This window comes from Microtus oregoni, unplaced genomic scaffold (assembly GCF_018167655.1).
Source record: "Microtus oregoni isolate MIOR12 unplaced genomic scaffold, Mior012 000079F_ref0000094, whole genome shotgun sequence".
NCBI classification, from domain to species: domain Eukaryota; kingdom Metazoa; phylum Chordata; class Mammalia; order Rodentia; family Cricetidae; genus Microtus; species Microtus oregoni.
Window position 1 is genome coordinate 5,189,026 of NW_024544537.1, and position 25,083 is coordinate 5,214,108.

The 25,083-nt window shown below is 34.7% G+C and overlaps 1 protein-coding gene across 1 annotated transcript; it reads right to left on the reverse strand.

Moving 5' to 3' along the window:
- Window positions 1–1,030: 1,030 nt before the first annotated feature.
- Window positions 1,031–25,083, reverse strand: Tmem47 (transmembrane protein 47). The gene is made up of 3 exons (XM_041642839.1): window positions 24,619–25,083; window positions 12,116–12,256; window positions 1,031–4,341 (listed from the first exon to the last, which is right to left on the reverse strand). The coding sequence occupies exons 1-3, from the start codon at window positions 24,842–24,844 to the stop codon at window positions 4,163–4,165; spliced, it is 546 nt and encodes a 181-aa protein (XP_041498773.1). The 5' UTR covers window positions 24,845–25,083; the 3' UTR covers window positions 1,031–4,162.

Here is a 25,083-nt window from a genome sequence, read left to right on the forward strand (position 1 = left end):
TAAAATTTATTAAATATGTGTATTTTAGTTTGTGATATTACACTTTACATTAGCTCTCTCAGCAGCAAAACTAAAATTCTTCAAATTTGATGATTCATGAGTCTTGAAAAGTAGTCTTTGTGACAAATACATTTATATTCCAACTGGCATTTTGAAGAAAGTTTGCTCAACTGAATGATTCTACTTTTATCTTCTGGTAAATTATCTGGTAAGCATACAATTGGATTTACCTAATGTGTAATTGAAATTGCTTGCTAAGCATACTATTCATACACGCAAAATGTTACTGGTAGATTCTTATCTTTAACTTTTTCATAAGATATGAAGAAGCTTATTTACCAATCCACACTGAATATAGAGCGTGCCTCTTTAGAAGAGGATTTCAAAAATACATTTTAATACAACCTGCAAACACTGCAACCTACACAAATCCTCACAAACTGTCTGTACATTTTAACAGAACAATTTTAAAACAAGAAGACAATATTTCTTGATGTTATCACTGATTCTCCATCTGACTCACTTGGGGAAGACAGGAGGGATCATAGAGGAGAATTTATGTAAAAAAAAATTCAAAATATTTTTGAAGCTGCGAGTGTAACTTGGTGGTAGCATGCTTGCCTAGCATGTGTAGGGGCCTCAGGATCTATCCATAGCACAGGAAAAAAGGAAACACACATGCAAAGAACAGCAAAAATAAACACGCACACACACACACACACACACACACACACACACACCATCATATAAAAAAGTTTTAAAAAGCCCATTAGGAAGAGGTGGTGGGATATAATATAGGAAAATTAAATGTGAAGATACAGTCACAGTGATGTCCTTGTAAAAAATTGTCACCATGAAAACATTTGCTTTGTACAACAAAGACATGTCAATGATTTGAGAATAAAACTATAAGTGTGTCACATTATGGTAAGTTTTCTATATATTTTAAAGTAGAAAATGAACTGAAGATATGCAATTTAGAAATGTTGTCTAAAGGGTTTACACAGAAGAAAAGACATAGAATGAAGCATTATCAGTGAATCCACTTTTATTTTTATTTCTTTCACATAGATAATTTCAGGTCAACTACAAAAATCATGAAATGAAGAACTGATCATGGGACTACACACACAAGAATCACTGGAATGAAATAACGGTTTCACAAGATGACTGTTAAGAAAAAAAAACAGAATACCATAAATTCATATTTATGTAGTACTCATGTCAGATATTTAAAAATAATAAATACAGAATAGTAAGAGAGAAACTAATATCAGAAACAGAATGGGATACATTTTATTTCCTTTAAGACAGATGAAATTTCTAGGCACAGTTTTAGGCATTAAGGAGGACACAGAGGCATAGGTTAGTGTGCGCTGCTCTGTACAAAAATACAGTCTGAATAAATTACATTGCTAGCCATACAATTAGACAATCACTTACCAGTCAGTTCACTGCATGTTTAATAATATACAGGTACATGCTAATCCATATATAACATTTATATTTCAAACACATAAGTCTCTCTATATTTGTCTTTAAAATTTACATGTTTACCTTACAAAAAGCTAAATACTTGTGCAAGAAATCTGAATAACTAGCCCTGCTGAGTACTTTTATGATATCTCTCTATGTATATTAACTCTCTAAGATAAACCATGGGTTCATGATTAACAATTCTGCTTAAGAAAATACCAAACTAACCTAAAGCTACAAAGACATGAGGCTAGTATAGCTTAAATAGACACTTGTATTTATTCTGATAGACACAATACTGCTTTGGATGAGGAACAACAATTTTCTGCTAAGTTTTGTTAGCAATGTAAAAGTTCCAAATATTAGTGGTGGTAAAAATACGATATAGGGTTCATTACAATTACAGAAGGAATCTACTTCTCAATAGACTACAAATTTGTGTGCTTCAACCTGTAACATAGTCTGTCACCTTTTGGATTGTCAGGTGGACAGAGAATGACACTCTAGATATGATACTGGTCCACCTGCACACTGTAGCCTCCAACAAGCCTCATTGATGCGAGGACCACAGTACTGATCTTCCATAATTCAAGAATAAGGAGATCATCTCACAAGAGACTGTGAGCAGTAACTGAAATCCCTATCCAAATATCACATTCCTCATTCTGTTCTGACAATATGCAAAGAACTTTATAAGAGAGTCCACACCAGATTTTATGATTTTAAGAAAGCTATCTCAAAATATTCTACAATACTAATACTCTTCTGGAGATTTTCCATTCAGTTTCCTACAATTCTTGATAAAATTATATACTTTCATAAAGTTTTACCTGTAAGATAAATTTAATAACTTTTGTTTATCACTACTAAAACCAGAATGAGTTATGTATTCATAATTACTTTGTGATTCCAAAGAAAATTCACAATTGGTTTTGGCATTTCAGTAAAATCCTTTGGGGGCAGGGAAATGTTTTTGGCAACCATTCTTAAGCTGAAAGCAGAAGTCTGCTCTGTGAGGTAAAACAAATTATTAAATACTCTTGACATGGTCCTGCTCTGATTGGATTATATTTTAGCAAATAGGTACATTTTAAAGTTTTTTTTTCCCCAATGTTTCTTTCTTCAAGAGGGTCACATGAGAGCATACTTGTTTTAGTGTCTTCATTAACAAAAATAATCATTTATAACTTTAATATCAGAATTGTATATTTTATATAAAAATAGGTTTATACTTAAATTATCCAGATTTGTATAATAAACAAAATGAACAAAGTTTGCAGTAGGAAATTAATTGCAAACTTTCTCCTATTGTTAATATTTCCTTCCCTTGGAACAGTCAGTGAATGATTTCCCTAACATAAATTCATCATACTTGTGTGCACAAATCAGTTAGCTCATCAGTTAACTTCAGAGGACCAGGTGACAACCAAATAAATTCAACTCACCTACTGATACACTTAGACATTTATATAACTCTATCACTATTGCTTTCTTTAAAATGAAGACATTTAAAATACTTGCAAAAATAGCAGCCTTGTATTTTAATGAATTTTATACAAAGTGATCATCCTAATTCCTACTTTCTTTTGAACTGCAGTGCTTTATGAAACAATCATTAAATTTCAGATTAACAGCATTTCAATTTTGCTTCTTAGGCAATTATAACACTTTCCAGTGATTCAGTAGAGAACATAGAGCAAAGCTTTAAGGTATATGAACTTTTGAATGTTGATCTAAGCTTCTTAATGCACACAAAGTTAGTGTTCAAATGACTTCACTAGAGCAAGTATTGATTATATGCATGATAGGTATGTATGTGGAGGAATAATGAACAGCTTATTAACATTTATACTAATGGCGCACAGTCTAGAAAAATAAGCTTGTTACATATGCACAATTGTTTGCTGCAAATTTTGGTGAATAATTTAAAGGGTACAAAAGCAACTCATGTACATTTCTTTCTGATTGCCCCCGGGGAAAGCAGATACTCTCATTTTGCCTCATTTTAGAGGAGGCTGAGGCACAATTTCCTGTCTGCATAATTAAAAATGCATGTCTCCAAACTTTGGCCTCCTTACTGTGTAACTATAACTTGCCATTAAGAAGAACATGCTTAAACATAGAATTATCTGACTATCATATGATGCTCAAAACAGTTTTGCTTTTAAAATCTCACTCAAGCAAGTAACCAATAGCCAATGTAGTCACTGTGCATTATAAACAGGTGATAGGGGCTCCAACAGTAGACTCTTTGTCAGAACAAAGCAACTTTTAAATGTTGCTTATGCCAGATGCTCCCCTGCAGGCAATAAGAGACTATGGCAATTTTCCTTCCATCTAGCTTCTCACAATGGTTGCTGTCATACAAACCCTTCACTTGTCAAGAAAAATGGCATGAGCATATTGGTAGTTTGCAGCATGTGCCTACATCTAATCAGCTCTCTTAATTTGTGCAGTTCTCTAAAATGGATATAAAAGCTGGTTATGATGTTGACAGCCAAAAGGGAAAGGATATTAAATCAACTGTGCAAACTGCTTAATGCTCCATGAGTGTTTTAGAAAATATTGTTAAAAAAGATGATGACATAAATCGTTTTTGTTGGTCAGTTTCTCTCTTTGTGGTGTGTGTGTGTGTGTGTGTGTGTGTGTGTGTGTGTATGTGTGTGTGTGTGTGCTGAGACTTGGTTTAGTAGTAGTCTTCATAGTTTTTAGGGTTCAGGCAATAAAGGATGGCACCCCCAAATGAAAATATAGTTGCCCCCCAAGCCAGGCCATAGCCCCAGTTGAACTCGTGGTAAACTTTCAAGCTCACAGTCTCAATAAACTTGATTGGGTAAAGAACCAGGCTGCAGACCTGCAGAACAACTGAAAAAAGAAAAATCAAACAAAATTATGAAGTTATTTAAAGCAAATAAATCAGCATAGGCATATAAATATAAATTCAAAAGCTAATTTTTAATAAAATAAGTATAAAGACCAAAATTTAAAGCATTAATAATTGTAAATGTCATCTTTTAAAATATCAACAACATTTTCTTTTATTCTTTTATATTTATTTATTTACTTAATTTTTTTGTTTAGCTACTCTGACAATACTGTAATAATTGTTCTGTTAATAACTGGTGAATTGTTATTAGCAATTAATGAAATTAGTAAAACATAATAATTCATGAATATACAAAGTACTGATACTTGCTTTGCAAACGCATGTACAATTATCACTAAAGACAGTCAGCGTCACTATTTATACTAAACTGCTTCATACAAAATCCATAAAGAGCTAGCAACAGTGGCATCAACGCAGACTTAAACCCTCACTATTTTTTATAGTTAAGGAACTGAAAAATTCAACATTTTTTAGTGATTATTCGTTGCAACAGAAATTTTAACTATACCTTTGTTCATAACCATCTGATTCAGCCCAATGTTCCAGGAAGAATCATTGTGATGTTTTTGCTTCTATTTATCTAATTAGAAACTATTTTCATTCAACCTTTCCCTCTCACCAAGTCTACACTTCTCATCTTTAAAAGAGACTGAAAAGTCATCTTTGTCAGGAAGCTGTAACTAATTATACCCCTTATACAAGATCTTACACATATTTTCATATATATTTCCCATTGGATTTAAAAAAAATTAAGTCAGTGAAGGAAAAAGGAATAATGATCCAGAAAAAACAAGGCCAAGAAGACTACTATAACAGAAACAAAACTTAAATATTAGTTTTTAGATAGCTCTTGGTTCTAACTCAGGAATGAAGGAGAATTGTGATGAGTCATGTTTATTAATATAAAACAAAACAATTAAACAGGAAGGGAAGGAAGGGGAAGGCTTATTTTAACTACCTAAAATTAAAGGGCCATATATCCTATGGGTATTATTATATGAAAGTCACTACACTGGATTACACAGGAGACGAAGTCACCCATTTAAAATTTATAACTTCCTTTTGGAATAACTACTACACAATTTCTATTTAATTTAAATTAAATTAATTTAATTAGAATGTATGGGGCTAAATTTGCCATATTCGCCTACCTTGAATGCTTTAACACTCAAGAAAGGTGATTTTTCCTTAAAATCTAGGTAGAGATATACATAAAATGGGCTTAAAATTAATTCAAACAGTCATGCTCATTCAGTTATACACTGGCCACATCATAACGGCAGAGCTATAGTTACAAAAAAAAAAAAACACAATATCCTAATGATCAATGTATTTTTTTTCTGGACACTTGAAAAAAATAAAGATAGCCCTGACATATGAAACAATTTTTTTAAAAGTGATTACTCTTTAGGTCCTATTAAAAATACTCTAAATTCCAGAATTTTAGCAACAAAAATATAAACAGTTAAACACAACATACTTTGTGTTGGTTGCATGATAGGTATTTGTGTGTGTGTGTGTGTGTGTGTGTGTGTGTGTGTGTGTGTATTATGCATATAGTTTTGATTTTTTTTTTTTTTTTTTTTTTTTTTTTTGGTTTTTGAGACAGAGTTTTGCAGAAGCATTGGAGCCTGTCCTGGAACTAGCTCTTGTAGACCTAGACCAGGCTGGCCTCAAACTCACAGAGATTTGCCTGCCTCTGCCACCAGAGTGCTGGGATTAATGACATGTGCTACCACTGCCTAGCTAGTTTTGATATTTTCTTAACCTTAAAAAGAACAAAAGAATTTCAGACTTTGAAATCTACCCTCACTTATTCTCAGCATCCAGAAAGCGTCACATTACCAATATGATCAACTCTCCTTGCAAGTCTACATGGCAATCATCTAGCTTTGGCATAAAACTGATAAAGAATCATATGGTTCCTCAAAATCCTAAGTTTCTTTAATAATGATCAGTATAGAAAAGACTATTTGAATTAATATAGAATTGCGAATGTGGTAGCCTTGTAGCTCAATGCTAATCTGGGCTTGCATCTGCTTGCTATTCTTCCACCTTACTACTGAGAGTAGATGAAAAGGAGAGTCTCTTGACACTGGACACAGAAACTACACTTTCTTTCTGGTTTAAAGTTTTAGATAATAGTTAAACCTCTGCCAATAGCAGAATTATATAACTTTACTTCATGTATTTCTAACCACAGTGCAATAGCTATTAAAAAAAATGGTGGGCTCTTTGCATTAGTGAAAGAAAAGGAAATCTCTTATAAATGCCATAAAACTAATGAAAAAATGACTGCCACCCATGCACAAGAGCAAATTTTAGTTACTGAGCAAGGTTTTCTCCCCCTTTTAAAGGCTTATCCTCTTAGATTTCTATATTCTCATCACTAAATCATGACTGCAATATACAGGATATGATTAAAATAGAAAAATAAATTACAAAAATATATCAATTTATCTGATAAATTAATCCATTCAATAAATATTTAAATGTATCTCAGTTATACAGTTTAAGGCATTATTGCTAACAACAGAAATAAAGCTGCTGTTCTCATGTATAGGCAGTCCATCAGTAAATGCATACCAAATAAAAATGTGGCATGACTATGATTGCAGTCAGCACTGGAGAGACTGAGGTAGGAGAATCATTTACTAGAGTCCAGACTGGGCTAGACAGCAATGTTATGCCACAAAAACCAACAAGTCATCAATAAACCAATCAATATACCTTGACTATAATAGCAAGTATTACTAAGATCCAAGAAGGTCCAAAAAAGAGATGGTAGCTCATTTTTAGATTCACAAAGGAATCAGATTCTTCTGGGAAGGTGATAAGAGCATAGATGTGAACCATGAATGGAGGTACAGGTCAACATAGCAGGAAGAAAAATGACCAAGGAACAGGCAGTGTTAAATTTCTGATGAGAAATGTGCCTATAGAATAAGGAAGATGCCAATGCTGTGGTCTTGGTTCAGCAAAGAGGGTAAAAATCAAACCAAATAAACAAACAAAATCCAATACAAAATCATCATGCATCAGTTCCTGGTTAGGTCTCAACCCGGAAGACCACAGTTAAAGTTTTCAATTGCCTTCAAAGTGACAGTCAGCTGCTAATGAAGTTTGAGTAGAGAAATAATAACCAACTTGAATTAATTAAAAATAAACCAATCAGCCAGTTCCTAGAATAAGGTGTTAACCTAGGATGTTTTAAAGGTTCATTTCAATGTGTTTCATTCATCAAATTCTAAACCTCCAGGGTATAATGTAATGACATAATTTCCTGTTAGAGGGCAAGTTGGAATATGACTCCATTAAGAGTCCATTGGCAAACTCTCTTGAGCAAGCTTGCTTAGACTTCTTTTGTGTTGTAGCAAGAAGAAAAATTATCCTTCTAAATTGTGTTATTATTTCTGGAACCACCGATAAAATTGAATACAATAGAAATCTGTGAAAAAATATAAACCTACAATGGCAAATAAAGGTTGTTCTCCATTTATTACAATAACATAGTAAAAAAAATGCCTTCTTGCTTCACAAAAATTTCTGAAAGGCTGAGACAAAGTTTGCAGCATAAGATAATGACATCATGCTATACCGTACTACCAATCAATGGACTATAATATAAATATATGGGACATTGTGGTATTTTGTGCCCTTCATCAGATACTGTAATTGGAAAGTTGTGAAACATTTCAGAATTTGAAGAATATCTGGAATTTAATTCCTTTAAAAATTATCAATAAAAAATTTTGTGGCAGAGATACAAGAGGAACTTAAAGCTACTAATTTCTTTGTGTATTTTACTTTTGTGTTATCTTGTTGCTTAGATTTGAGATAAGGTCTCTCTATGTAGCAAGCATTAGTTGGTCTAGGACTCTATGGAGGCCAAATCTGTCTTGACTGTCTCCTCAGGAGAGAATGATCTTGAACTTCTGATCCACATACATTTGCCTCCAAAGTGCTGGGATTACAGACATGAAACATAGTATCAGGCTTCCAGCTTTAAACAAGTGTTTGCCAAATTAAAAAAAAAAATTCATGTGTGTCATGTAGTACAAGTAGTTTGTGGTCTTTATGACATTTCAAACTTCTGACTTCCCTTAAGTATTATTCCTGAAACTGCATTCAAAGGATAGAACCACCTGTAATACAGGTGATAAAAAAGTTCAAAATCAGGACTTATTCTGCTCTCCTATTTTGGATGTAATAGCTAACCTGTAAGATGAGTTGGAAATCTTAGTCTTTTAAGTCAGAATGATGCTCTCAATTGAAACCCTGGCTCTCCAATACAGTAGTTGGAAAATTGGATATTTTTTGCCAGTCATTTAAAGATTATTTCTTGAGTATCTATGAGTTCCAGGAATAGAATAGAATGTTTTTTTTTTCTTTTTTTTTTATTAAAAATTTCTGCCTCCTCCATGCCTCCCTTTTCCCTCCCCCTCCCCCACTCCCCATACTGCACTCCCTTCCCCTTCCTCTCCAGTCCAAAAAGCAGTCAGGGTTCCCTGCCCTGTGGGAAGTCCAAGGTCCTCCCCCCTCCTTCCAGGTCTAGGAAGCTGTGATCCAAACCGGCTAGGCTCCCACAAAGCCAGTACATGCAGTAGGATCAAAACCCAGTGCCATTGTCCTTGGCTTCTCAGCAGCCCTCATTGTCCACCATATTCAGAGAGTCCTTTTTTTTTTTTAAATTTATTTATTTATTAAAGATTTCCGTCTCTTCCCCGGCATTGGGTTTTTGGTCCTACTGCATGTACTGGCTTTGTGGGAGCCTAGGCAGTTTGGATGCTCACCTTACTAGAGAGTCCGGTTTTTTATAAGTTTAAGTGGTATATGTGTTTTCAATGCAGGTACTGCCCATCTCAGCAAAAGAAAAATGAAATTTTCTTTTGAGAAAACTCATTCTCTATATGAACAGACATTGACATTACTTGGTAACAAAAGGCTTGTTGATATTTGGATAGGAAACCATTTTGTTAAGAAAAATGATTACTATTTCACAAATGCCAATACAAACAAAAAAAAAAGAAATGCTATCAGATAAAGATTTGCATTTATAAAGTGAATGAAATAGACTGCAACAGGAAAGCCATTTGCTTCAATACATTTGGTTTAAATTATGTAGATTTTCTAAGTTTTTCTTTCTTTTTTTTAGAGCACACCTCATTTATTTATTTATTTATTTATTTATTTATTTATTTATTTAAGATTTCTGCCTCCTCCCCGCCACCACCTCCAGGTTAATAATTGATTACTATGGGCAATGAACACTCTTTTCAAAAATCAACCGAATGTAATGATATAATTCATTTCTGTGGTATTTTACAAATAAACAATATGTTTAGTCTTGTTTGTATGTATGAAAAGTCAACATTAAACTAATGCTTATTTCAAAGCAAGTTTCCATAATCAATGCCAAAAAGAAAAGAGCATAATTAAATCTGAGGACATGTACATTTTAAATTATAGCAGTGAGTATAATGTTCATTCTAGGCCTCAGTGCATGGAGTAAAACTATATGTATCTTGCTATAGGCTTTCCTTTCATTTTTTTTTTATCATTCATTACTATGTGATAGTTAAAGCCAAATTAAAAACTTTATTCTGGCCAAACCTATTACCAATATATGTATTATAATCAGTACTTATTTTCATCAATGTATTTATGTTTGGAAAAATATGTTTTTAAGCAGAAAAAGGAAACTCTGAGTTGTTTTCAACAAACATCTAGATGGTGCCAGCAAGGGACTTCTTTACAGTTCACTTGCCATCATGCAGTGAATCAAAGGCTAAATGGAATATCTCTATGCCACTAATAAGAAATGTCTACTATTCTCAAAGTGGCTTGTAAGAATTCTAGTTTTAAAACTTCTCATATCATGGGGGTACAGCTTATCAAAAAGAATTAAACTAATTATTCATTGTTATGTTCTTAAATCTTAGCTTCAAAGACAAACTCACACTTCGGTTAAAGGGTCTACATTATTTTTTATTCTAAAACAGAGAAAATAAAAAAAATGATAAACCAATGAACCAAGAAATAAGTTAGAAAATATGTATATCAAAGTTGTTTTTTATTGGTACTGTAGCATTCCAAATTTAGGCTTTCATTAGACATGGCATCAATAATATAATAATACTGTGGTATTATAAACATTTCCAAATATATTCTCTGGTAATGCTTTGTAGTCTGCTAAAATGTTTTGTGAAGATACTTTGACTAGTTTTTTAGCAATTTTTAATACAATGTTTAGTCCATAAAAGACATCCCAGAAATAGCTAAATGGATGCGCGAGGAAGTCATGAATCAATGAACCACTTGCTTAAGATTCATTTTTTTCTAGTCCCAGGTATGCAGTCATTACTTGATCTTGGGTATGTCATTTAAGTAAATTAAACATATTTCTAGATTTCTGTTCAGCTTTGAATTTTCTTTTCTTCTCTCTCTCCTCTCTCTCTCTCTCTCTGTTTCTTTTTGGTCTGTTTGAGACAAGGTTTCTTGTGTAGCTCTGGTTGTACTGGACCTCGCTCTATAGACCAGACTGGCCTCAAACTCAGGTATTTGCCTACCTGAGTTTGGGATTAAAGGCTTGTGCCACCACTGCCTGGTTTGGACTTTATGCCTACTTTCTGATCAATCTTGTTATAAAATGAACACAAGCAGCAGGGGGCAGTAGAACACTTTGGGTTTTGTAGTTTTAGATCACACTACCTTTTAAATCCTGAGAAATTTGATCTATTCCAATTTTAAACAGCTTTTAAAACTCCATCTAACAGCATAGATGGTTCTGTCAGTATCTTCATTATTGACAGTCACAGGGGCTTATTTTTTAGACTTCAAATCAGATATGACTGACAGGGAAAATTGAAGATACTACAAGAATATTTCAGTTAAGAGTCAAAATGAGTAATATATTCAATGATATTCTTATAACTGAAAATCAAAACTCACATCATTTAATGAACTGGGCTTGTAACAGTCCACAAAGCCCACCCACAACACATTTTTTTAAAACACAGCTGTTGGTCTTTTGTTTACCATGTTTGATATTTCGATTTAAAATGCACTTCACAGAATAATAGCTGTCAAATTAATAGACATCCACTGCCCTCATATAATTAACTTCTTTGATGGTTCACATTAACTGACATGATTTTTCTATATTTTTCAAAACATGCATGCTTTTAAGAATACACTTTTTGAAAATTCCCTTTCCTTGTTTCATGAGACTATTTTAATATATTGCCATTGTCCTAAGATCACAAAGGAGGCTAGAGGTCAGGGTAGGGGGAGAATGGATGCTTAAAATAAAAACAAAGGACAAAAAAAAAAAGCAGACTTGATAAATACATCTGCTACAATTTCTAAGGCAATAGCAGCCCTGTGGAGGTTTTTTTGGATTTGGGGTTTTTATTTTTGCAGTGGTGTGAATTGAACCTAAACTCTAGGTCCTAGAGCTTAAAGGCATGCTAAGCAAGCATTCTACTACTGAGCTATATATCCAGCCTAAGACGTTTTATTTATTCACGCTTTAGCCAGACGTTTAGAAGTTGCCACTGTTCTGTGAAATGCTTAACATGCTGAAAACTGATAATATGATAATCCTTCAGCCAATTTACCTTAAAATATAACAAATGCCTCTCAATTTTTTTTTTTTGTAAGTTGCAAACACATGCTGATGCACGAGAAGGGAGAATGGTAGAAAGGTTCATGAATCTTTAATGCTGGTTTGAATGTAATTAATCTATTTACCTGCTGCAAAAAGCATAACAGCAACAGGTCTGTAGAAACGCCTTCGAGATCCCACGCAGATCGAAATCAAGCCCACCAGGAATGCAATGAGAATGATGGCAGCACCGCCCAGGAGTAAAGCCAGAGTAGCAATCTGCCAATCTGGAAAGTAAAAACAAAAGCATTGAAATAAAGCTGCAGAGAATCAAAAGACCTCTGTTCAGTACCCTTCACTTTAATGCGGCTCAATGGAAGTGATTTTACTGCATGCTAAGCATCTTTGGGGTTTGAAATGTTTTGGAACAAAAATTAATATTAATGTTCTTATTCGGAAATGGTTCCTCTGCTAAGCTCAGCAGAGTTTTTAGGACAGAGTTTTGCCACACTTCTTACAGGCGCTCTACTAATGTTAAATGGAGCATCCCTCTCTATGACCTACTTATTTTCAATATTAAAATTTAAATTTTTATTGAACTATAAAGTTCACAAATCTTAACTAGGGAAAAATAAGGCTAAGTATATAACCATCACTCAGTTATACATTTTAGATATTTTCATCAGCAAGTAACTACCCCCTTACGCCTTTTCCAGTCAATAACTATCCTACTACTTGGGCTATTGATGAGATCAAGCACCATAACCAATTTAGTTTGGTCTGTTCATGATATGAACTATTTTGTGTCTTTCTTTTAAGCCTGTGAAGATCATTTCATTATTATGTGTGATAATACAACACAATTTTTAATTTCCTTTGCATCTTAGAAAGCCTTCCTTAGCCTCATTAAAACTCCAAATTTTTGTTTGCCTTCCCTCACTAATAAAACTATCCTTTAGTTAATTTATATCAGGAAGTTTTGTTGGTGGATTATTTATTTCATTTCATGTATTTCTGACTGCTTTAGTAATCATCACCAAAATGGTTTCTAAACTAAGGAATGTCAGGGAGTTAGACTAGACTCTAAATGATTGTTCAGCCCCTTTCTTCAATCAAGAACAAGTAAAGCCACATGGAATGCCTTGGATTCAGTAAAACCTAAACCTCATTGATGATAATTTGTCATTTCTTGTTAGGATGTAGCAATGGTATGAAAGAAAGACGTTTCATTTTCCAGGCAAGAAAAAAGGAAGAGGAATTTATTATAAACTACACATAGGTCAGGAAGCATCACATATGGGATAATACAGGATTAGCATACTACAGTGGTGGTAATTTGAAGGAAATTTCCAGAATTATTCTGCACCTCAGTTTACTGTTTGCACAGGAAATGCAAAGAAATTTTAATCTATTGTTAAACTGCAATGCAATCTACTCAAAGTCCAAAATCTATGATAGTTTGATGATTTCCTCTGAAATTATCTGTCTAAAAAGCTTCTTGTGCTGAAGATAAAGGGCTGGTAGAGAAACCTTAAGATGTTCCTTTTGTATTTATACTTGAACACCCTTTTCTACATCCTTGCCTCCAAATAATTTCTTCATGTTTCACTGGCTTTCAACTAGAAACTGCACAGCAATCAGAAAACAAATACACAAAACAGATCCATAACATCTTAAAATATAAACATGAAAGAAACATCACAAGAAAGTAGAGAGCGTTTTTAATGCATCTATTTGTAACAAAGCCATATAACTTCAAACAAAAAGTGTTATCTGGCTTTCAACTAAAAGTTAAAAGGATAGCCATATTATGGCATTTTTATTCCCTAACAGCATGTAGCTTTGAATTAAAAAGACAAAACAATGCTTGTACTTGGAAACCTCTAGAGTACTTTGAAAAAGTTTATGCATAGTATATTATTTGACACTGGAAACATTAACTTGAAATTTCTTAATTAAAAAATATCAGTATAACTACACTAAAGCAATTAATAGAAAAAGAACAAAAGAGTAAAATTCATCTGTGCATTTACAAATCAGTGAAACATCTAGCATTTAAGCAGCTTTACTTAAATAATTTTAGTTGGAATGCTACTTTTAAAAAACAATTATTATTTTAAAAGAAGTCTTAGTTTTCTTTGAATAAAGGTACAACTAATTAGTCACCTCCTTTAAAAATATCAATACAAAGCTAGAATAGATTGATTTTCATGATACGCTATTCCATGCAACCAAATAAGCATAAAACAGCAGTTTTCTCTATTTTTACTTTCAACCTAAAACAAGACAATTAATAATCTTAGCCAATATTGCCTACCTTTAATATCCTCAAATAACCAAGTCATACATTTACTTGTATTTTATAAAGACAGACTGAGAAAAAAAAAACTCAGCAAATTTTCTGAAAAAAAAAGTGAATACATAATACATATTGTCATATTTGTACCAATTTAACTATGATATAGTATGGACAGAGCCATAGACAGTAAGTAAATGAACAAATGCTGATAATAATATTTAACAAAAATGATTTTGGTGGGATAATCATACAGCTCAGCAAGTAAAGACACATACTACCAGGCCTGAGGAACTGAGTTCAATGCCTGGAACACATCTGGTGGAAAAGTACAACTGACTCCACAAGCATACTGACTACAAAAATGTGTGTGCACACATACACACAAAATTAAAAACATTAAATCTAAAAAAGGAGGGGATAGGCTGGTGTTCACCCTGTCCTAGACAATGTTCTATCCCATTTTCAAATATTAAGCATTTTTTTCTAGGCAAAGGCTAATCAAACAACTGAAATCACATAATAATGTCAATGGGATAAATGTGGAATTCCAAGTGATACTCATCTAAATTTGCAAAAAAAAAAAAAAAAAAACAAAGCAAATCCTAATTTCACGTAAAGGTGCATTTTCTCAAACACTGATATTCTCTTTCATATACAACATAAAAATTCAGTAGTAGAAATGGGAAAATAAGTTATTAAAAGGAATTAGAAATTAAGGAAGGAATATCTTACAAGACAGGAAATGCATTAAAAGCAGATGAACAGAAGCAGGTATGGGTTTTCTACTAAATGTCCTATATTTATTTTTAGTGCTGGCTATACGGCTAATGAAAAATATCTCTCTATACTCAAAGTCAACAAGGAGAGTGAACACAGTTTTTCTGTGATATTGTCACTCTTCTTCCCCTTGATAGGCAACCAGAGTTATTCGTCAAACAGAAAAAACTGTTTTATTTTCCAAGAGAGACTAGAAACAATTCATGACTCTCACTGTCCTGGCCACAAGCTGGGGTTTGAAATTGAATACCAAGACTGTATTCCTAATAGCGAATGCCAAGTTTAAATTTAGTTTTTGTATATCCACATGGAAAGATTCATTCAGATTGGTTGTCCAGGACCTAAACTTTACATTACTGCCCAGTTAATACTCAATTTACAAACTAAAACAGTGCTTAGGAATAAGAAATATAATCAAGGAGGTTCAGTATGCTTTTCAGGGGTATGTTTAGGCCTTTGTAGCTAAGAACAGGGCTTCTGCTCAGTGTCTCTACATAGAAGAGATTTAAGACTTAGGGCAACATGGCTAATAGGTGATCTTTAAGTCATGGACAAATTGTTAACATTTCCCTTTCCTCTTACTAAACAACACTATGAAATGGAGAATTTTTTTTTCAAAAAGTAATTAAGATATATATATATATCATTAAATTACCAGGCTTGTGTTTATAACATTTATTTTTCAGTCAGTCTAAAAATTGGATTTATCACAAATGTATAAAAAAACCCTGAGCAATTTCTGAGTAATACACTAAAATGTGATTAAAATATTTATTGCTACCTTAGTGCTGTTTTAGTTAAAGTTTATATTCCACAAAAATGTGCTACCCCACATTCAATGTGTGTAAGGCATATTAAAATATAACATTTGTTATTTTCGGGCATTTTATTTTTTTTACACAAAAATGTCATGTGTGTTATGCTTTCACTATCAGTTAATCTTTATATTAATCTTCACTCTTTGGTTTAATTGCCTCATGCTACTGAGTAAGATGCAGTACAAAAATTTGAGATTATTTTGTTTTATTTTAAACATTCTGTAAATGATGATGTGATACTGAAGTGGAACAGTGAACATAAAAACCAGTCCTGTTGAAAATCAATGGCCTATGGCACATGAACAAAAGTGACAAAGGAATGTACTAGAGCTCTGGAGCTGAACTTAGGGAAGTCACAGCCTAAGATGACTATGTACTTTTCCTAACAGAATCAAAAGTAAAAGTAAACAAACAAAAATGTACATGCACAAAGTATTTCCTTCCACAGTAACAGGAAAAAAAAAAAACAGGAAGGCCCTGTATTATAGCACTAACTTCAATACTAACATACAGGTCAGGAACTAAATTTGAGTCCTCTTTCAAGGTATTTTTACTCACCAGCATGAGTCTCCACTCTCTATAAATATGTTAGTATTCTATAGAATTGTGCTGACATATTTTTAACAATGTAATATGTGAGACTGGCCAAAAGTTGCCAGTACATTATGAAAATTCTATAGCCTATGTTACAATTGCCTAGCTGGAAAACTGTTTTCTCCTAGGGAAATTCATAGTCAAAATTCATTAATGATTTCCAGGAAAGAAAAATCTTAATGAGGATATATTGTCTACTTTGAGTCAAAGTCAGAGCCTTAAAAACAGCAGTGTCTAAAGCTTTCCTCCTCAACTGGTCTCCAAACCCATGCTGAGACTTGTTCTATTATGCACAAATCTTTGAACCCAAAATTGTTACTTCATTCACAAAATTCGATACCATAAAAGCAATAAAATGTGTTTTTATTTTAAAATTCAAGTTTCATTATTTGGATTAGTAGTATTTCTCTAAATGTATTATATGTTTTATATTAAAGTTATGTATTAATGTACTAATGGATTATTCTTCCTTTTCTATAATTCTCATTAGAAATTAAAATATACATTTTTACAAGCTTGTATGATCACAATCAAATTTGTCTGGCAGCCACTTGTATTTTCATCTTTAATCCCCCCTAGAAGAAATTTTATTAACTAAAATGAAACCCATAACTTATGTGAAAGTAACTCATATCACCTAAAAAGGTGATTTTTACCTCACTCCCTATAAATTTTCTCCAGATTTTCCATGATCTACCTAAATAATATGAGCACATTAACTCAGTCTTATCAAACAGCAACTAGTTCTGGCTAATTTTATTTAATCATGTTGATAACTTGGAAAACTACCTCATTGTTGTAAATTCCTTTCTATCATTAGGAATTAATATTACCAAGGTGATATATTTAAAGGAAAAATTCTCCACGGAACGTGAATTACTGATGTTCAATCACAACAATTTTGTTCAAACACTTGCCACTTTCTTCTAGTTTTAGAAAAATGACGCCCCCTTTTTAAACAAAGGAATCTCTTGGCTCTTTCACATAGTTGTGAATTAGAAAACTTAGTGGAAATGTAATTTAAAATCTAAGTACTATAACATATGGTGTTTCCTCTCAAATAAAACTGTTATATACAGTGCTTAGCAAAGATCCTTGGTATTAAAGCTTGTTTTAGCACTTACACAGAAAGCCAACATCATACCAAATGACTGCTATGTCTTCTTGTGCTATATGAGGAAACTTTCACTTGCATTTGATAATGCCAGTAGTTATCAAGCATTGTTACTTCTCAATAATAACTACTAATGTTTATTTGTACAAAGATGTGTTGGGTTTGATTAACTGAAGGCTGTTTCTTTTCTGTTCTTAAAAAAAAAATAAAATTAAATAGCCAAAATTGTGATTAAAATACCTGGGTTTATTTGAGAAAAGTAGAAAGCTGAAAACCCACAAGCGGGAGTTGAAATGGGTGGCCATCTCTCTAATAAAACTGAAAGAGTAGAAGGAAGATCTTCAAATAGCCACCCACATTAAATAACGTCCTAGTAAATATGAGAGAATAACACAGGTGTGCTAATCCCTCGGACAGCTCTTTCCTTCTTCCACTCCTCTAGGGAAAGAGAACTACTGCTTCATTTTCAGGATGCTGTAAACTTATTCCGTTGTCTTAAATCATATCACTTATTTCTTCCCTTCCTTTATTCTCCCTACCTAGCACAGGACCGAGCACACAGACTTACCGTATAAATTTAGATCAAGATCAAATGTACTTCTTGTTAGTGAATCACTGTCAATGAAGTAAAGTAGCTGCGGCTTTGTGAGAAGGTTAACAAAATGGAAGTCACTTTTATCTCTCCGCAACATGGTAGTTTAGGAATAGACTCCAAGTTTCATTCATAATAGACTACGGCAATGCTTTGGTGCATATTGGTTTAGAAGTCTTAAACATAACATTAAAAAAAATCTCTTATTAAAATTTGAATTTTAGGTTCAGTGCCTATTTTCATACAAATAATATGGAATTTGGGAGATTTCATCTTCTATTTTTTTACATCATATTTTTCTAACAAAAGAAACACCTTAAACAAACAAAGCAAAGTTTGTGGCATTATACTGAAACAACTCCTTAAATTATTACCTTAAACTTTACAACAGTTAAGAGAGAGAGAAAGAGCTAAAGAGAGAGAGAAAACCTAAAATGTTTTCCTGGTTCTTTTGAGAAACTGCAAATATCCTTCATTCTTGTACATGCATGTATTTTATAAATAAGGGTTTGTGTGGCAAATATTCAAATAGAACAGAAAATTGGGGATTTACTAGTTTTCCCATTCCCATATAAATTTAAGAGCAAAAGAGTATTCTTTTCTAACTTCAAGAGATCTAATAATTTGAAAAGAGTGATAGATTTATCTGTCAGTGCCTTTGACATGAAATATTTAAACCATAATGAATTTCAATCTTGGTTATGTGAACTCTCTATGTGTCTATCTATCTACCCACTCATATTTGTAAATATCTTCTTATGCTCATTTCTTCCCACGAAGAATAATTTATATTTTTTTTATAAGTGACCAATCATTAAAGCCATGTATTTGCTAAATGGAGTATTTATCACAGCTAGGAATTATTTACATATTGATTAGAAAAATCAAGTACAAAAGCTACGTTGTGAGGTTCTCTTTGTTCTTCAGAGGCAATAAAGATTTTATATATGTGCAGCTAGACTGTACCAGATGGGATGTTTCATTGAGAGGTGTAATCCAACTCTGTTCTTAAATCTGAGCTGGCCATGTCACTCTGCGTAACCAATAGAATGTAATATGAGAGCTGTAAGATGTCCTAGCTAGTTCACAGAGAAGATAGCTCTCTTCAAATTCTTATTCAGTTGTAACTATTCTAATTATCTTGAGACACTATGCTAAAAGGACTACCTACAAATACACTGGACAGTGTTTCGGCCAAGAAAAGCCTTCTGATCATTCCCACTGAAGTGCCAAACCTTTGAGTAAATGCATTTAGAAAAGGATCATACTGTCCCAATATTCCAGTCCCTGACCACGAAAGTCATACTCAGCTATGACCACAATTATCTGGAGGAGTGACGTTAGGCTCATTGTGTACTATCTGCATTTCTGGCCTTCAGTGTTCCATAGCATAAATTTTTGGTGTTGTTAGATTCCAGTAATTAATAAATTGAGCAAATGTTCATCGCTATCACAAACCTGGTAAACTTATAAAGGCCATAGTACTCTCAATAACATTGCATACTCATATTGTGACACTGGGAACAAGAAAGGTAGGTATCCAGGCTTTAACAGTCCTAAAAAAATATTAGTTACTGAGATAAAAGTTCTCCAACCTACAGTTGGCTTTACTAAGTGCTAAATAACATAACAATATTTAAATCTGATATGAAAACAATTACTTCATTATCCAATGCAAGATCTTTCACTACTTAAAAAGAATAATTCCTTCTACTGAAAAATTTCACTTTGAGTTTGCTTTTCTAAAGATATAATATGAAAGAAAACAATGTTTCATTATTTAATCTTCATTATATGCATCTCACAAGGTTAAGTATATTTTATGTACTTGCATAATTGGTGAGTGGACAAGTTCAGGTCAGCAGGAAGCTAAAGTTTCATGTAGTCTTTGTAACAGTATTTTGTCCTACCACAAGATTATGGTATAACTTAGCATAGTTCATACAAAAGCTTATTTTGGAGACTTAATTTGAAATATCTACAACCATTTTCATTAATAGATCATATAATACTGGTTGTATCTTAGGTCTCTAAACTGTATTATGAATAAACAGGAATAAACAAAATCCTAAAGTGTATTTATTGTCAAGGGGTACGCTATTTTGTTTCAGAAATGTTTTTGTTTTATTAGTTATGTTGTGTTTTTTTTTTCTGCTTTACAATGCCGGCCTTTTATGAAAACACTACTTTTAACACTCTTATCAAAACCCTTTGCTGCTAAAAGACTCCACTAAGGAAATCCCTGGGGATTTTAATATCTCTATGAATATGAGGAAAAGAAGAATTTCATCTGACCACAAATTAAGATATCCTTTGGAGAATTTGAAATTCAAGAAGACATTAAAAGGAAGAAGTCATCATTCAGATCTTGGTTTAATGCAGCCTGGGTTTTCTTTGGTTTATTAGTTAAAAAAAAAAAAAGTTGGGTGCTAACTAGTACTGGCACCATTCCATCTATTAGTGCATTTGTCCTGGTGGTGTTCTTTTAAAAGAAGCTGGAAGAGAGTACACTTTTAGTGACTACACAGGTAGCTATCTGTAAACATGTTAAGCTTTCTCTAGGAATACCTAAACCTTTCTGGACCACATCCCATTGTGATGTCCAGGTCCTGATGAAATTCCATTTCCAATTTAAGTTGTAGTCTCAAAATATGCACAGGTGACATGGATCTGAACTCGGAATCCATGTCACTGTTAGATTTTCGAAGAATTGAAGGTGTTCAGGCAGTTCCATTTATCTTAAACTTCACCAAAGATAGCTTTTCTTATAAATTCCTTTTAAAAGAAAATTTTATAGTAGAGCAAAAAACAAGGGCTATATGTACACACTCTTAAACGAACCTTCTGTCAACTGAAAATAATATTCACCTGTTTTAGCACAGAGTGCCCTGCCATTTCAAAACTACCAATGACTCATGTTACAAATGCAGCTATTCTTAGGGCGGTGCACCAATGATGTTAATAATGTTCCTTGAAAAGGGTACTATTTAATCAAGTGTTTTGCTGATAAAAAAAAATAGACGAACATACCCTTGTTACAGTTCCAAATTACTGTCAGTTAAAATGTTTATTAGGCACCTATATGCCCTCTCTTTTTGCTGAGTGAAAATTCAGACAGTAAAAAGCCATTTGCTTCACAGGAAATAGCTACAAATTAATTGCTTTAAAAAGAAGCATAAAATCATACTAAAATTAGAAAGCTTTGTAATGCGGAGTTTAGGGAACCTGTGTTCTTTAGTCTCTTGCAATTGCTATGGTTGTGAAACTCTAACTACTATATTCTTGGGGGGAGGGGGGAATTGCCAAACTAAACAGGAAACAGTGGTTCAAACATTATGAACACTTTGAATAACACTGAAAATTTATTAAAAGACTATACAGAAACTACTTGGGAAAAGAATTCTATAGACTGAAGTCTTGTGATTACTGCATATTCCAAAGTTCCCCAACCCTACTACCTATGACAACTAATTCGCAGTTTTCTCCTTTGTCTTCCTAGAAAAATTACAAGTAAAGATGAATGCCAGTACTCCCCCCCACATCTCGAATTGAGGCTCCAGAGGAAAGCATTCTGGCTGAGTGACAACCAGATTACTGGTTCATACAAGAACTGCTGACGCAACCTTCAATATACCAGGACACAAGAGGAATGGCTCTGCTCTGGCTTAAAAGCATAAAACTGGTTAGAAACAACAAACAAAGCATATTTGGTAACAAAATTGAATGCAATTTTAGAATAACAACTTAGGGGAAAGTTTCAGTAGAAACTGTACCTAAGTAGGAAATGCTGTCCTCAGAAGAAAAACATTCCTGAAATTTTCTTTCTTGAAATAAAACTTTGCCTCTTCAAGGCAGCTTTAATTCAAATTAAGACAAAGACTTTGAATTAAGCCCCGATGATCCTGGGGAAGAACTTTCAGTAAAACTATCCTTGGTTGTTTTCCCCAAAGTATTTCTAGAGAGAATGAAGTGGATCCCTTAACATATTCTGACAGACATTTTCCTTCTATCTTTCTGCTACTAGGCACAGCAAACAGACTGAATAAGCAGCCTGGCTTTGGAACAGGCAAGAACAACATTCCTGGGCCAATCCTAGCGTCCCGATTTGTCTCAAAGCCCTGGTACACAGAAGTTTAAAGACCATGTAACATCTTTAAGAGCACATTTTCTAAGAAGGAACAGCAATTTTCTGTATTTCAGCCTCTTCCCTTCACAACTTTTCTACTACAACACAGTCAAGAACTTGTTCCACATAACTTCTAACAAAACCATCTCTGCTTGTAAACTATCTTGTTATTTTTAAGGGGACACAAGACTGTTTTTTAAAAGCAAAATGAAGCTAAAGCGGATTTCAGAAACCCAAATTGAAAGGCATGAAGACAGAATAAAAGAGGGGGCGGGCGGGGCAGGGGGGGATCAGAAAGTGTCCCTGCCTTTGATATTCCCTTTTCACAGTGCTATGGAGACCATATTTGCATTAAGCTTATGCCTCCTTATTTCTTTGTCCAGCTTAAGTCTTTTCTTTCTTTCTTTTCTCTTCTCTTTCTTTCTTTCTTTCTTTTCTTTTCTTTTCTTTTCTTTTCTTTTCTTTTCTTTTCTCTTTCTTGTCCAGCTACAGATTTCTTTGTAGCTGAAATCAATGGGTATGAAGGCAATTAAGGAAAGATTAGCAAACAAACTGGAGCTGCTTTCACTCCATTCTCCACATTCCAGGCCAAGAGAAAAGGATAACAGCCTGAAGAGCAAATGGGAGCTGAAGCTGGTTTCTCCAACCTATCTGAAAAGTCTTTGTGCAGTCAGAGGGCTATTATTTCAGGAGACAGAGAGAAGGGGGCAAAAGATTCACGTTGCTAAGGAGACTTGCTGAAGCTGGCATTCCTACATAAATTTCCATTTCTATTGAAGGTGGAAAAGAAAAAATATTTTTTCCAAAGTTTATTTGCATCCCCTGGTTACCAAAGAAAGGCATTTTACCGATTTATTTCATCTTTAGTTGTAAACAACTAATCCCGAAAGAATTAAAAGACCTAAGTGTTGACCTCCTGCTGCCAGCCAGGCCCCTTTACTATGAATCAATCAACAAAGAAACCCTTCAATAAGAATTCTGAGGTAACTGCAAAAAAAAAGCCTTTGTAAACACAAAATTAAATTTCTGCAAGGAATTTAACCAAGTGAACTAATCTCTCTTATAACAAAAAACGAAAGACAAAGAAAGTCGGCGGGGGGGGTGGCTTTTGTGCTATTTCAACTTCATTGGAACTTGGAAACGTTTTCAGTAAAGCTGTATAAATAATCTCAGAGAAAATATGAAACTGTCAAAAATAAATTTAATGAGTTTCTCTGGTCAGCGTGTGTGTGTGTGTGTGTGTGTGTGTGTGTGTGTGTGTGAGCGCGCGCGCGTGCACACGCGCATGCGTGAGCGCGCACACCAGCATAGGAAAGCATCAGCAGAACCTTCCTTTAATACACCCTCCTTAATCTCTGCACACACCAGCAGCTGAAGAATCAGAATTCGAGATGGCATAGTTTGCAGTAAGAAACTGGAAGTTAGCAAATTCCTACTGAGAGTAACTGGGATGCTGGGAGCGGGGCGGGGGGGGGGGGGGGGCACAACAAAATTGGAGGATCATGAAGGGAAAGAAGCCATAAAGTTCCTTTCGAGTTAGTAGCCGCAAGGTCTACAGACTACTCTACCTCTCTTCCCATCTTCGTGCAATTTTCACCGCTTGCTGAATAAAGCACAACTTTTCAGGCAACTGCAACTGGCTCATGGAGAAAGGGACAGAAAGAGAGGGGAGGTTCTTACTGTGGGAGTGAAAGAAGGGAAACTCAAAAGCAACAACGGTATCACCAAAAAAGGAGACAAAATTCATCAGTCTCTCCAGACTGTCGGTATCATTCCCCAAAATTTAAAGGAAGGGGAGGGGGTAAAAAAAAGTGAAAATTCATTCAGAAAAAAAAAAAACAGATAAAGTGAAACAGAACAGAGAGAAATGTGGGCCGAGAGGAAAACTTAGGCAAATTGCTCTTAGACAGAGGATTGGGAAAGGAGGGGAACAGAGTGGAGAACCCACACATCTTGAATTTGGGGCGTTTTGTCTGTTTCTTTTTTAACGGGGGTGTGGAAGGCGTCGCATCTTTTTTCACAGCCACATGGTTCTCGCCTTCAATGATAACAATTGCCCAAAATAGCATACGTGTTACTCCAAAGCCGGAGAGACTGGCAAAGAAAAAGGAGAGGGCGTGGGAGGTCTTCTGAGTGTTGGCGACCCGGACTCCTTCGGATGAGGGGAACATGCAGGGGCTTCCTGGGGCCCGAGGGTCTTAGTGTAGGGGAGGGGAGAGAAGGGAAAGGGGAGTACAGAAGGGGAGGGAAAGGGAGGGGAGGGGTGGACTAGAGAGGTGGAGGCAACAGAAGAGCCCTGGGCAGCAGGGGCGCGGCGCGGGGGCCTCACCGCTGCCGAGCGTGGACTCGCAGTGCCAGATGTCCAGGTTGGCGGGCTTCCGGCAGGACTCCCATAGGGACAGGTAGTACTGGTGGTCCGCCGTGACCCAGGCTGGGCTCAGTACAGCTCCCAGGTCCAGACACAGCGCCAGAAAGATGCACACGAGCCCGACCAGCTTGAGCGGGGTCAGCACCGACACGCGCACCTCTTCCATGCCGCTGCCCGCCGAAGCCATACCCTGGCGCCGCTGCCGCTCTCCCCGGTGCAGTCTAGGACACCAGGAGGGTCCAAAGAGCCCGAAGCAGGAACTCTGGACCAGAGAGACGCTGGTACACTGGCGCTGGGGACTCGACCCTCGGGACTCTGTTCCACACTCCGAGAAGCCTGCGGGACTGAGTGGGGAAGGCTGAACCAAAGGAAGTCGTTAGCAGCCGCAACAACGGCAACTGCACAGTGGACCTTCACGCAGCGCTC